This window comes from Malania oleifera, chromosome 6 (assembly GCF_029873635.1).
Source record: "Malania oleifera isolate guangnan ecotype guangnan chromosome 6, ASM2987363v1, whole genome shotgun sequence".
In the NCBI taxonomy this organism is placed as follows: domain Eukaryota; kingdom Viridiplantae; phylum Streptophyta; class Magnoliopsida; order Santalales; family Ximeniaceae; genus Malania; species Malania oleifera.
Window position 1 is genome coordinate 111,348,317 of NC_080422.1, and position 14,563 is coordinate 111,362,879.

Below are 14,563 nucleotides of genomic sequence, written 5' to 3' on the forward strand. Positions count from 1 at the left end.
TTTTAATAACAAGAATTTTCTTAATTAATAAATAATATTATATTATTTTAGTTAATATAAAATATTAAATTTTAATTAGAAAATAAATATAATTATCATTTATTTTTTTACTATAAAATATTAATATTTTATTTAAAATATATATTAGTATTATAATTCAATTTTGGATTGAACAATAACTATTTATTAATTTAAATAACCAAATTTAAAATTTAAATATAATTAATAATATTATTTTATCATAATTTAATATAATAATAATATGTTTTAAATTTGCATTAATAAAAAAATTATTATTATTAAAAATTATAATCTTAAATTACTTTTTAATAGAAATATTTAATTGTAATTATAAATAATTAAAATAATTAGATCTTGTGCTAAGAAATAGACCCTAAAAGCTATAAAAATTCGAAACCTAAATGATTCACTTTATATTGAAAAGCTAGGATTTGGCAATAACGAAAATTTTAATTAAAAATATTAATATTTTTAATTTAAAATATATTTAAAAATAATCATACAGATATAGTGTCATATAATAAAAGTAAGTATCCAAATGCCACTTATTTTAAATATAATTAATTACCACTTATAGCTTTTAATACTTTTCCAGTTCAACACTTACTAGCACTTATCAAATTTAGTATTTTTCTAAAAAATACTTTGCATAATTTGATTCAAATGATCCCTTAATATTCTTGGAAGTTGGGCATTTGAATAAATATTTTACATGAGAATTTGTAGTATCTTTGAATGGAGAGCATGATGAAATTAAGCAAAAAATGGACTGTAATTCTTGCCAAATTTAAATCCAAACCAAAATTAATTTATAATAAAATTGAATTATAAATTAAAATGAACCAAATTTAAATCCAAATCAATTGAACCCAGACCAGTCTAGAGAAAGGGCATTAGGTTTTTGAAATGAAATCACATTTTTGGAAGGTGGCAAATTGGGACTTGAAATAGTTGACTAAAGGATTTAGGTTTTTAATGCACAATCAATTACTTAACTTAAAAGTGTTTTGTATTTATCTTTCCATAATATATAATATTAATTTACAATTTTTAGATGAAATCTTTTACAATTTACTCTCAAAAAGAATATAATTAAAAAGTATGTCATCCCGTAAAGGATCTTAGTCCTTAAAGAACGAATAGAAACAAAGAAAATGTAATAATTACAATAAGTTAAAACTTTTGGATTCACTTAATTATAGTGGACTTCAGTGCATTATTCTTCATGAGAATTACTTGTATTGTTTTAAGCAATTAATTTTAACGACCTTATAAATAGCAATCCTAATCTTTTGAATTTTGATAATAAAGAATAAGGTAATTTTTTATGAACTTATTTATGCAAGTTCTTTTAGAGATTGTGACGATTTGAACTTCGATTAGTATTGCAAAAAGAAGGTCACAAAAACAAAACGCAGTAAGTTAACCAAACAGGGTACATAGTTGATGACTACCCAAAAGAAGTGGAACATAACTGAACAAGATCTGCTAAGTACCAATGTACTATTTTCTATTGGGGTAGGTCTGAATTTTAAGAAGTGTCCATAGTTTAGGTTTTGACTCTTTACTGTATAACATTAACATTACCTAATGTGATTGACTTTTTTGGGAAAAGTATATTTTCTTTCTAAACAAAAGCGCATTGCATTTCATTTAGAGAGTCTTAATCAAAACATCTTCCATTCTATACAAAAAGATTATCAGCACTCAATGCAGAATCATTGAATTCCACCAACACCTCTGTCACCTCACTACCCTAATTGATATTTATACCAATCCTCTTCTCATTTATGAATACGAACTTCTAACCTGTTCATACTGTCATCTTTGCTTCCAAGTTTGATCCCTGTACGTTTCTCTTTTCTCCTTCTTCCAGCCTCTTCCTCTCTGCAAAGTGCAAACCTCCTCAGCTCCTTGTCATTAAAAAACAAAAGCATTTTGCAAGAACAGAGTGTAGAAAAAATAGAGATTCTCACGTTCCACACACAAACAAAAGAGGATCAGCTGGGTCTGTTTTCTTTGTTGGCGCTCATGGTCCTGCAGAGCCAGACAAGGTAAGCTCACGTTCTCCATTGAAACCGCAAAAGCTCGTGACTTCTCAAAAACCCATTTGTTCCTGAAACACGTCTCAAAAACTTAAGAGTTTTTGGGCACTAATGGTCTTTTGGAGGAAACCCAAAGCCATCTTCCACTTTGATGCGATAGTTTTGGATAAATGAGTTGCAGAAGCCAGAAAATCACCATTCAAATGACATCAGAAGATAGCAATGAGAGAGTGCTGAAGGTTTTGGTAGAGGGGTTTTGAGGTGTTTACTGGTTCTGTTCGGTTTCCCTTTCTCTTGTTTCTCAGGTTTGGACATTATCCGAAAATGGGTATTGGTTATTTTGGTTCTTTTCTGGTTCTGTCAGTTTTGTTCGGCCTTGGAATTTGTCAACAACCCAATACAGATGGGTTCTATGTCGCAGATTTCTTGCAGAAGATGGGTTTAACCTCTTCTCAAGTTTACAGCTTTTCCTCTCCTTTTTGCAACTGGCAAGGAGTGTTCTGTGATGCCAAACAGGAACATGTTATTGGGTTGGTGTTTCCTAATTTTGGTCTCACCGGATTGGTTCCTGAGACCACCATTGGCAAGCTCGGCAAGCTTCAGTGTTTGGATCTCAGCAGTAACAAAATTACTGGTCTGTCTTCGGATTTCTGGAGTTTGGGTTCACTCAAGTCCCTTAATCTTTCCCGTAACCAGATTTCAGGTAACCTCTCAAGCAACATAGGCAATTTTGGTTTACTTGAGAGCTTAGACCTTTCCTGTAACAGTTTCTCTGGTGAAATTCCTGCTTCTATAAGCTCCCTTGTCAGTCTGCAAGTGCTTAAACTCTATCAGAATGGGTTTGACTCGAGCATTCCATTGGGTCTTGTAAATTGCCAATCTTTGGTTTCGATTGATCTTTCATCGAATCGGCTAAACGGGACGCTTCCTCATGGTTTTCTTTCAGCTTTTCCTAAGCTCAAAACCTTGAACATTGCTGGAAATGGGATAGAGGGAAGGGATTCTGATTTCTTGGAGTTGAAGTCCATCACTAATCTTAACATATCCAAGAATCAGTTTCAGGGTTCTGTCTTAGGTGTTCTTAAGGAGCCACTGGAGGTCATTGACTTGAGTGGAAACCGGTTTCAAGGTCACATTTCTCAGGTACATCTCAATTTGAACTATAATTGGTCTAATTTGTTCTATCTAGATTTGTCTGAGAATCAGCTCAGTGGAGAGATTTTCCATGAGTTGAATCAAGCCCAGAATCTCAAGCACCTGAATCTTGCGCACAATAGATTTTCGAAACAGAAATTCCCACAAATTGATATGCTCCTGGGTTTAGAATACCTTAACTTGTCTAGAACTAATCTTATGCTTCGCATTCCCTCTGAATTCTCACAATTTAATAGCTTGAATACCCTTGATCTTTCTGAGAACCATCTCACTGGTAAAATTCCGTTTTTGAGTGTAAAGAGTCTCCAAATTTTTGATGTTTCCCGCAACAATTTAAGTGGAGAAATTCCACTATCACTCATAGAAAAACTACCATGGATGGAGAGATTCAACTTCTCTTACAACAACTTAACCTTATGTGCTTCAGAATTCTCACCTGAGACCCTAGAAACAGCTTTCATTGGATCACTAGACAGCTGCCCTATTGCTGCAAACCCAGGTCTCTTGAAAAGAAGAGCCAACAAACACAGGGGACTCGAGCTTGCCTTAGCTTTAACTCTTTCAATGGTCTTTTTGCTGGGGGGTTTGTTATTATTTGTGGCTTTTGGTTGTAGAAGGAAAGCCAAAATGTGGGCCGTGAAACAGAACTCATACAAAGAAGAACAAATTATTTCTGGCCCATTTTCCTTCCAGACCGATTCGACCACATGGGTTGCTGATGTTAAGCAAGCAACATCAGTCCCGGTAGTAATTTTTGAGAAGCCATTGTTGAATTTCACATTTGCAGACCTCTTATATGCAACTTCAAATTTTGAGCGAGGTACCCTATTGGCTGAAGGCAGATTTGGGCCTGTTTATAGAGGATTTTTAGCTGGTGGGATTCATGTTGCAGTTAAAGTTTTGGTCTATGGATCCGTCATGACAGACCAAGAAGCTGCAAGAGAGCTTGAGTGTCTTGGTCGAATCAAACACCCCAATCTTGTACCCTTGACTGGCTACTGCTTAGCTGGAGAACAAAGAATTGCCATTTACGACTACATGGAGAATGGGAACTTGCAAAATTTGCTTCATGACTTACCTCTCGGGGTTCAAACAACAGAGGATTGGAGCACGGATACATGGGAAGAAGATGATAACAATGGGATTCAACATGTTGGTTCTGAAGGATTATTGACAACATGGAAATTCCGATACAAAATAGCACTCGGCACCGCCCGAGCACTTGCATTTCTCCACCATGGATGCTCACCCCCAATGATTCACAGAGATGTTAAAGCTAGCAGTGTTTATCTTGATTCTAACTTGGAGCCAAGATTATCAGATTTTGGACTGGCAAAGATTTTTGCAAATGGCTTAGATGATGACATCTTTCGTGGGTCACCTGGGTATGCGCCACCCGAGTTTTCTGAGCAAACAAGTGGCTCCCCACAGTCTGCAACACCAAAATCTGATGTCTATGGATTTGGCGTTGTTTTGTTTGAGCTAATTACAGGTAAAAAGCCAGTTGGAGATGATTATCCAGATGTGAAAGAAGCAAACTTAGTGAGCTGGGTCAGAGGATTGGTAAAGAAGAATGAGGTGTTTAGAGCAATTGATTCAAAAATTCGAGGAACAGCACCGGATACTCAAATGGAGGAGGCCTTGAAGATTGGGTATCTGTGCACTGCTGACTTTCCCTCAAAGCGACCAAGCATGCAGCAGATAGTTGGACTTCTTAAAGATATTGAACCAGTTGCAAATCAGTAAACAAGTGTCGGATCAGTGAAGAGCAGAGTGAGGGAAGATCCAGAATTCTAGATTTTGCTCTTTTTCCCCTCTCTAAGGCTGTTATTTTTTTCTATGTTATGAGTTCTTTCTATGCTGCCATAGGGGCAATCTGTACAGCTAGTGCCAGGATTCTGTTGTGAACTTACAGTGTTTCTTTTTTATTGCTCCATTGTTGGCAGCATAAAAGCTTAATTTATATACACGAGTTTGATCCACGAAAAGCATTGTCATTCTTAAGATAGTTTGATATTGAAACACTGTAACTCCCTAAAAATTTTTACTCTAATTGGTGGTATGGTTTTCTTCCCCATTGTGAGTTAATTTTGTTTACTCACCCAAAAGCACTTTCGTAGTTAAGGTATTGATAAGGGCCTCTCCTGGAGAGACATAACTGCTTGAAAACACATTGGCACTGTTGTTTGTTGCTGCTTGTGGCAGTAAATGCATGACACAGCAGGTTGTAGCTGTGAGCAGCGTAAGAGTTTGCGGTGCTGTAGTCAGAAGCAAAACCATGGACCACCTCTGAACAATCAACCTATTGATTATTAAGAGAGAGACAGAGAGGTCCATATCACACTAGACACAAGCATGATGTGAACCTGCTTCCATTGTAATGTAGTGAAACCTACTCTGATAGATATTTTAGTGATTATTTTCATATTAGGAAGATGCAATGCAAGCTTACCTGGTCATGACATAGTCCAAGCCGCCATAATTAACTAACATAAGTCTTATTATTTGTCTTACTGTTTCTGCTCTGACTCCGAGAGTATCTGATACTTCTGTATCTCTCTCTAGTCTCTGCTTAACAGCTAGAAGAAGATTCAGGGGATGAATCTCCTTATGATCTCAAGCTAAGTCAGCTAAGACTAGCTATGATGAGAGCAGCACCAGAAGGAGAGGAAGATTCAGGGGATGAATCTCCTTATGATCAAAAGAATTTTGATGGAGAACACTTCAGAACTGCTTTATGAACCGATTTGGGGTGAGGAGATAGACTCAGATGATGAGAGTGTTTTTTCCAGAACAAGACCTTTCCTGTTTTTAATTCAACTGGTTCGATATAAGCCGTCCACCAAATCCGTCAATGGGCGTTGTGAAGGCTATAAGAGCTACTGCTCTCTCTTTGACCTTTATCTACCAGTACCCTGATTTGAGATCGAATTTAGAATAAATTGAGGGTCTCTCCCTTCTTATTCTATTTCTAAGAGATTCCTGATTAGGCAGATTATACCCATCATCTCTTGTTTCTCTATTCAGATCTCTATAATAGACTTGTATGATTGTAATGGCCAACTGCCTCCCTAGTTGGGTAAATAAAAGCATGCCCATGACAAAGGAGAGAAGGTTCCTACCACGCTAGATACTGAAGAAAGGACCTACTTAATTTCTTTGTCAATGAGTGAAGTGGATTTTACCAAGTTGGAAAAAGAAGCTTTGGTGAAATTTCCAGCGTCCATTCAAGTGGGGTAGACACATATTGGATGGTTTGGTTGTTGAGTTTGTTGGATGCTTTTGACTCCCAGAGCTGATGGAAAGAAAATATGCCCTCCTACTTTATAATTATGTATGTGAGAGCTGATGAACTTTCCCTCGATTCAGTGAAAGTTTGTCCCCTACATTAGGGAAAGCATGAGCCAACAGCAGTAGTGAAGAGAAGGCACTCAAATTGAATTTGTCACTTGATTTTCTCATATTCATTATTTAATTTTTCATTCCATTTCATTTCACAAACTTCACAATTTTGTGCAATATTCTATTCTCTCTATCTATTTTTAATCCATTGAAGGCTCGTCATGAGCTTGGACTGTACAAAGGGGGGAGCTCATTTCCCTTCCCATATCTCTTTTCATGCCTTCCACGATTTGAACCCAATATCTCCCATACGAAAATTACAAGCTTTAACCATTAGGATGTCTTTTAAAAGGGCTTGTAAATTCTTACTCACTAGGGCAATATTCTCAGACAAATCTAGTGCTATTAAATTCTTATCTACTATCTCATTCTATGTCATTTTATGTTTATCCCATCTCCTCTAATAGTCTATTACTACTAATATTAACTCATTTATGTAGCCTTCATTTATGGTGTTCATACCATCTTCATTGTCTCTACTCTCTCTTTTCTTTTATAGATGCTATCCCTAACTTACTATGAATTTATTCATTCCTTAATTTGTCTTTTAATTCATGCCACTCATCCCGTTTTACACGTTTATTTCAACAATTTTTGCTTTTTTAAATATGTTGCTTTGTGATTCAAATCAAATTATTTTTCATTTTTGAGATAGGCACCATGCCTTTCTAATATAATAATTCTAATTTAAAATAAAAAGCAGTTAATGAATAGCTTAATAAATAAACCATATTCATTAGTCAACATTGACTCAAGAATTTACTCCAAAAATTGTAAAGCATGCCACAAATCATTGGCAAGTATTTCAGCAATTGCTTTCTATGTATGTTAATTTACTTAATTTAAAAAGTGGATGCTTGATGAATAATTCTAACATTTTTAAAATAATAAAGTTATCGGGTATGTTGGGCCTCGGGAGTAATTTTAAAAGTCAAAATCTTATAATTGAATGCGAGATTCTCTCCCAGGTGTTGATAAAAGGGGAAAGGCTGATCTCCAAATGAGTCAGAAAAGTTTGAGAAAAAATAGTTTATATATTTTTTTCAAAAATAATTATAAGAAAAATCTTGAAAAAAGTTTGCAAAAATCAAATTTTGAGTTCTAGAGTATGTTTATGCATAGGAAAGGTGATTAGCCAACTATTTCAATGATGATTAGTCTTTCAATACCCATATTAGCAGTCAGCACCAATTCGAGGAATAGTTACTACACTTACGTGTGTATGTGTCTTCTAAAAAAAATGACATTTTCTAAAACTTGTACGAGGGACTGAACCCTATGGTGACTCCATTACTCGTCCTTTTGAAAATTAGTCGAAATTTTATTTAGAAAAAAAAAAGGAAAAAATTTGGACTGGACCTACCCCTTTCGAGGTAAGCTATGTTCCCAAGTCCGGGGTAGTTCAGGAAAAAAATTGGGTTTGGGTATTTTTGAAAAGAATTCCCCTGAGGCTACTTTTTTGAAAAGATGAAACAAGATATTCAAATTATTTTAAAAAAATTTGTGGAATTCAGAACTTAAAAAGGGTTGGCTTTTTTTTTTTTTTTTCTTTCTAAAAAGATCTTATTTTGAGAAATAATTCAGGAAAATTCTATTTAAGATGATTCTTAAGACTTTCAAGTTCACAAAAGTATTTTGAGACAAAATCCAATTTTGGAAAATAAAGTCGGGATTTATTTTAACAAATGAGGCAAAATCAGTAATGATTTTTTTGAAAAACGATTTTTTGAGGCCATGCAAAGAAATTAATCCCATAAGGGTCTCATTACTTTTTTAAGAATTTTTTTTTTCAAAAAAATGACATCCATTTTTTCAGTTTCAAAATTGGAGAACGCATTCGAAGGATTCCGTGGAATCCAGGAGGGGAAATTAATCCCACGGAGGTCCCATTACTTTCTCTAGGATAAGTTTTTTTTTTTCTTAATTTAAATGGTACCCATTTTCCACTTTCAAAACTAAGAAACGAGCTTGGAGAATTTTGTAGGGCCCATTAAAAAAAAAATTTAATCCTACTGGAGGGGGTCCCATTACTTCTTTCAGGACAAGATTTTTTATAAAACGATACCCATTTTTTCACTTTCAAAACTAGGGAAATGAATTCGGAGGATTTCGTGGGATTCATATAGAGAAATTAATCCCACAGGGATCTCATTACTTCCTCCAAGATAAGAGTTTTTTTTTTTAAAAAAAAAAAAAAAAAAAGGGCACCTTTTTTTTCAATTTCAAAACTAAGGGAAAAAGTTTAGAAGATTTCATGAGACTCATTCGAGAAAGTAATCCCACGAGAGTCTCATTACTTCCTTCAAAACGAGATTTTTTTTTTTTCTAAAAAAATGACATTTATTTTTCCAATCTCAAAACTACGGGGAGGGGGAATGACTTCAGATGATTTCATGGGGCCTATATTGTAAAGCCCCAAACCTGGCGGGCCCGGAGTGCTACTTCTTCCTACACATACATCTATGATACCATAATTATATCGACCCGAACCCAAACAGGGGTCCCAGGTGTCCCTGTCCATAAACTAAATTTAGGCATGCAGCAAAAATTATATAAACTTCAAACACATTACGAGAGTTCTAAACCATCCCATTTACACATATTTGTCCCCATGTTCTATATATATTACATCCCAAAATAAAACATAAACGTAATAAACAAATGTCTCGTTTACTCTTACAAAAACTACCAAAACTAAACCCAGCCTCGTAGCATGCTAGGACTGATTTCTTGTAGGACCTGAAACATGAGATGGATATTGGGGGTGAGACACTTCTCAGTAAGGTAGATTAAATTATCATCAGTGTGTGGTTATCATGAGTTTGAGTGTGAACATAATATCTCTATTTATATAATTTAATGAAAAATGACACTTGAAAACTATATTTACTTGTATAACTAAAAATACATATACTTTCCTTATTGTCATAATGCGGCTCAATATAGCCTGTTTCTAGTAAATTCACAAATATATGCATAGAAGAACCAATCTCTTGGGCTAACTGGGCTAACGACATGCTTCCCCTCATGACGGGTTGTGCGGTTTGAAGACTGGACTTAGCATCTGGCCGGCCGACCAACGTTAAGTTAAATTATCCCTTCTGTATGCACCATTTGCCTACCCTGTCCTGGAATGTACCTCAGAAGGGGTCTCTTGGAATGTCCTTTAGAAGTAGTACTGTACTCAGGTCAAATCGACTATCCCAATACCACACTTTCACACCAGTGTGGTTGCACTCCTTGCCAAACTATAGCTACGGTATCGTGCTTTCATTACATCTGATCCCTTAGGGTTCTTAAACCATATATTGCAATTTACGTAATAAAAACTATAACATGTTTGCATTTTCATAAAACTGAATAAAATATGTCGTTTCCTGTCTCAGTATAAAATCAGCATATCTTACCTCGGCATAAGCTGCCATATCATTATATCATAATCGACATAGAGCCGTTATATCATTATATCATAATCGACATATAGCCGCCATATCATTACATCATAACGAGTATATAGCCGCCATATCATTATATCATAACCGGCATAGAACCACCATATCATTATATCATAACTAGCATATAGCTGCCACATCATTATATTATAACATCATCTGATAAAACCATCACGTTTAATTATGCCATAATACTTGTTCTCATGCCACACAATTTTGATTGATAAATCATATTATAACAAACTGCCCTAGGAACATATAATTTAATGAAAACATGGGTATGATCATCTCTAGGGTTTAATTTAACTCAAACTATATGTTTTACTGGAAAAAGGAGATAATCAACCAATTCACTTAAGTTTACCCAAAATACGTATAATAATCAAAACTATCATTTTCATATGCTCAATCCATTCTAGAAAAACATATATACTGTTCTTGTAATCATATACTTCAATTTAAATGATTCATAATTCAAAAATAGCTGACATAATATAATCTCCTTACCCGTTCCTAAAAAATTTGCCTAAAACCTTTGGAGAATTGAAACCTTAGCTTTCCGAAATTGCCGCGGGAAGTGAGCCGACAAGCTAAAAGAGAAGAAAGATACGATTGGAAAGAAAGACGGACTCTAGTGAGCTTAAAGGAGAGAGAGCCACGTGAGAGAGTGAGAGGAGAGAGAGAGTCTCCAAAAACCCTAATTAGAGAGAGAGATAGAGAGAGAGAGAGAGAGAAGAGAGAGAGAGAGAGAGAGAGAGAGAGAGAGAGAGAGAGAGCAAATATGAGTTATGAAACAAAAAGGCTTACTTCCTACTTAAGTAAGCTCAGCTCAGGGGAAACTGTCGGCAATTTTCTTTAGCTTTACAAAACTATCGATGATTTGGATACTTAAATGCTCTCGGTTGTTTTAACTGTCGACAGTTTTCCTGAGACTCCTTGAAACCGCCGACGATTTGGTCATGTGCTAAACTATTTGCCTTCCTTTTCTTTTCCTTTTTATTTTATTTTCCTTTTTTATGTATTTTTCTTTTATTTTCTTGGTTCAGATTCCTACATCTTCCCCCCTTATAAGAATTTCATCATCGAAATTGCTAACTATTACTTATACCACTTCTGGAATTGAAACCATTACTCGACTCTAGGAAGAGTCGGCAGCCTCCCACATAACGGCTTCGTCCCAAGTCTATTAATTACCTTGTTACATAAAGCTTCTGGGAGATTACATGTAGCAAATCAAAACTCTCCCAAAAACCAATCAAAACATAAACTCGAGACATATAAATTTACAATCATTCAAACTTAACTAGACAACTTGTGAAAACAAACTAAATTCACAATCAAACTCTTACCTGAATAGCTTTATTTACTTGATCTGTCATACTTACCTACCTAGTGGTGGTTCTCATTGAATAAATGCGGGTACTTCTGACGTATTTCCTCCTCGAATTCCCATGGAGCTTCCTCCACTATGTGATCACGCTAGAGCACTTTCACCAACAGGATCTTCTTAGTATGCAATTCCTATTCCTTACGGTCCAAAATCTGAATTGGCACTTCATCATAGGATAAGGTATCTCTGTCTTCCAAGAATTCATAGCTTATCATGTGCAAAGGATCGGAGACGTATTTTTTCAACATAGACACGTGAAAAACATCATGAATCCTAGACAATGCTGGGGCAATGCTATCCTATAAGCAATCGGATCAACTTTCTCCAGTATCTTGAATGGTCCGATATACTTAGGGCTTAGCTTACCCTTCTTTCCAAATCTCATCACTCCCTTCATCGAAGCAATCCTCAGGAATATCTTATCCCCAACCTCAAACTCTAGTTCTCGTTAGCGTGTATCAGCATAGCTTTTCTATCGACTCTGAGCTGTTTTAATCCATCAGTCTGTGGGTGAAACATTGTGCTAAAGGTTAGTTGAGATCCCAATGCTTCATGCAAACTCTTTCAGAATTGGGATGTAATGAATCGAAGAATAATTGTATTTAAATAATTAAGAGAGAGAAAAAAATGGAAATAATAAAAAGGCAGCAACAGACTTCGTCGACGAACGTTACGTGGTGTTTTAGGCTTGTCGACAAGGGTACGCTTCGTCGACGAGAAAATACCGAGAGGATGTTTTTGGCAAATCTGAATTTCATTGATGAGAGGGAGAGTTCATCGATGAGATGCCTTCTTGACCTCATCGACGAGGTGACAGGGCTTGTCGATGAAACTTATGGTATAAATAGTCTTAAACCCGGATTTTTTATGCAGGAAAATCAGAAAATCTCTTCCCTTTCTCTCCTCTATGATTCTTCTCTCCTCTCTCTTCGATTTCGGCCCCGTTAGTTGCCGAATCGACGATCTGAGGCCACCATGATGCTCCTGAGGAAGTTCTCTCCAAGTCTGCTGAAGCAGATCGTTGGTGGGATGGAGTTGAATTTCATCTCAAGTTCAGGGTAAGGTCTTTTATGCAATATTTGGCTTTTCAAAAGTTGTAGGAAATGTAGAAGTTGAAGAAATAGTGATATTTCATTCTGGTAAATGTTGTTTTCAGGGTGTTGAGTGGGGAATCCGGCGGGTGTAGGACCCGTCACAGTAGGAGATTTTAGCAGGAATCAGGTAAGAAAAATATGCCATGCTAGACAATTTTGTTATGATTCAGTACAAAACATATGATTTTAGAAAATTATTATTCAGACCCTATATACAGTTTTCAGAGCCTGATAATAGTGATATTTGGTTGTGTGGCATGAGTTTAAAATTAGATTAGTACAAGGTTTATATAATTTTCAGAATACCATGATTTTTAGTATACGTACAGAAACTTGTATTTTGCAATATTTTCAGAATACTATGATTATGAACCACAGAACCATAACATTCAGTTACTACAGTTAATCAGATACTTTAGTTATTCAGTTATGCAGATATCTTAGATATTCAGTTATTATAGTTTATTCAGATTGGTTTATATAATGTTATGGTTATTTCAGTTGTTACAAAATCATGGTAAAAGTAGTATTTTAGAAATATCAATTATTTATATATAGTATCAGACCCTGATAGACCATATTCAGCTAGCAGAGCACGGTACCGTAGCTATTTTCAGTTTAGAGTGCAACCACTACTCAGATAGTATGTGGTATTCAGAAGTCGATCGTGCCTATGTTGTGGACAGGCTCCCCATCAGATATGGGTTGAGGGGGCCGATTTGACTGTCGGAGTTTCAGTTGACTTACCCTAGTCGGCCAGTCAGGTTAGGTACCTCCTTCGGGCCGCACAATCCTGTTATGAGGAGTCAAATCATGACTTTCGGTTATCCATTTACGGAATCTTTTCAGTTATTATATATATGTATGATCAGATTTACAGAAAATAGTCATACCTATAGATATTAGTAGTATTATAAATAAATATTCAGGAAAATCAGTTTATGTTAAGCAACATAGGTATGATTTATATTGCAACAGGTATACAGGTTTGACTCAGCTTTGTTATTTATGGTATTTTCTAAGTCAGATTTTACAAGTATATAACTCACTTGCCACACACTAACAATAGCATATTTCTTCTTACGGAGCGTCGACTCACCCCATTATTTTAACATTTTTCAGGTGAGCCAGTTAGGCGAGTGGATCAGACTCGCAGGTAGAGGGGCTACTGTACTGCCTTATTAGTAGGGTGAGTATTTTTGGGAGATTATTTTGTATAGCCCCAGTTTCAGTTGAGGGTATTTTTGAGAATATGTATATGTATATTTTGGGGATATTCTGGCACTCTGGTATTGTATATATATATGGTTTCAGTCGTATGAATTCAGCTTCTCGCTGCTTAGGTTGATAATTTCATTTGAATTAAATGGTATCAGAGCAGTGAAAATTTTAGTATACATATATATAAAAAATAGTAGGAAGCAGGTCGTTACATGGGAGGTGAACCGTGGGTCCCGATATGAAATAATAGACACCGGCACGCCATGCAACCTGACTATCTCCTGAACATACAACTCTACTAATCTATTCATGGAGTAATTAACTCTAATTGAAATTGTAACGCCTCGAACCCTTAAACCCGATCCGGTGCGTCATACCTGGTAAAATCATAATAATCCATAAATCAATACACAACAAAAAACATAAATATAATCCTCAATCATATAATACCAGAGTTTTCCTATACCTGTCTACCAATCATAATAAATTAATCATCCACCTGTATTCAACATATATACATATCCCTAAAAACATTCAGTATTCACAACCATTCCTTTCTTATCAACCTTAAAACATAGGACATACAACATAAAATATTTACATTCTCAAAAACATCATTAAAATGTTTATACCCTTTTTCTTATATGTAACGATCCGAATTTAGAATGGTATTTAAATAATAAAGAGAGGGAAATGGAGACCAGAAACAAAAGGAGGCCGTCGACTTTGTCGACGACATTGAACTTTGGGAGGAAAAACGAAAAAAGGGGATCAGCAGGACTT

The 14,563-nt window shown here is 35.4% G+C and overlaps 1 protein-coding gene across 1 annotated transcript; it reads left to right on the forward strand.

Moving 5' to 3' along the window:
• The first annotated feature begins 1,823 nt into the window (after positions 1-1,823).
• On the forward strand, positions 1,824-5,209 carry LOC131158883 (probable LRR receptor-like serine/threonine-protein kinase At2g24230). Its single transcript, XM_058113812.1, has one exon. It carries the CDS (start codon positions 2,391-2,393, stop codon positions 4,965-4,967), a length of 2,577 nt encoding a protein of 858 aa, XP_057969795.1. The 5' UTR covers positions 1,824-2,390; the 3' UTR covers positions 4,968-5,209.
• Positions 5,210-14,563: the final 9,354 nt, after the last annotated feature.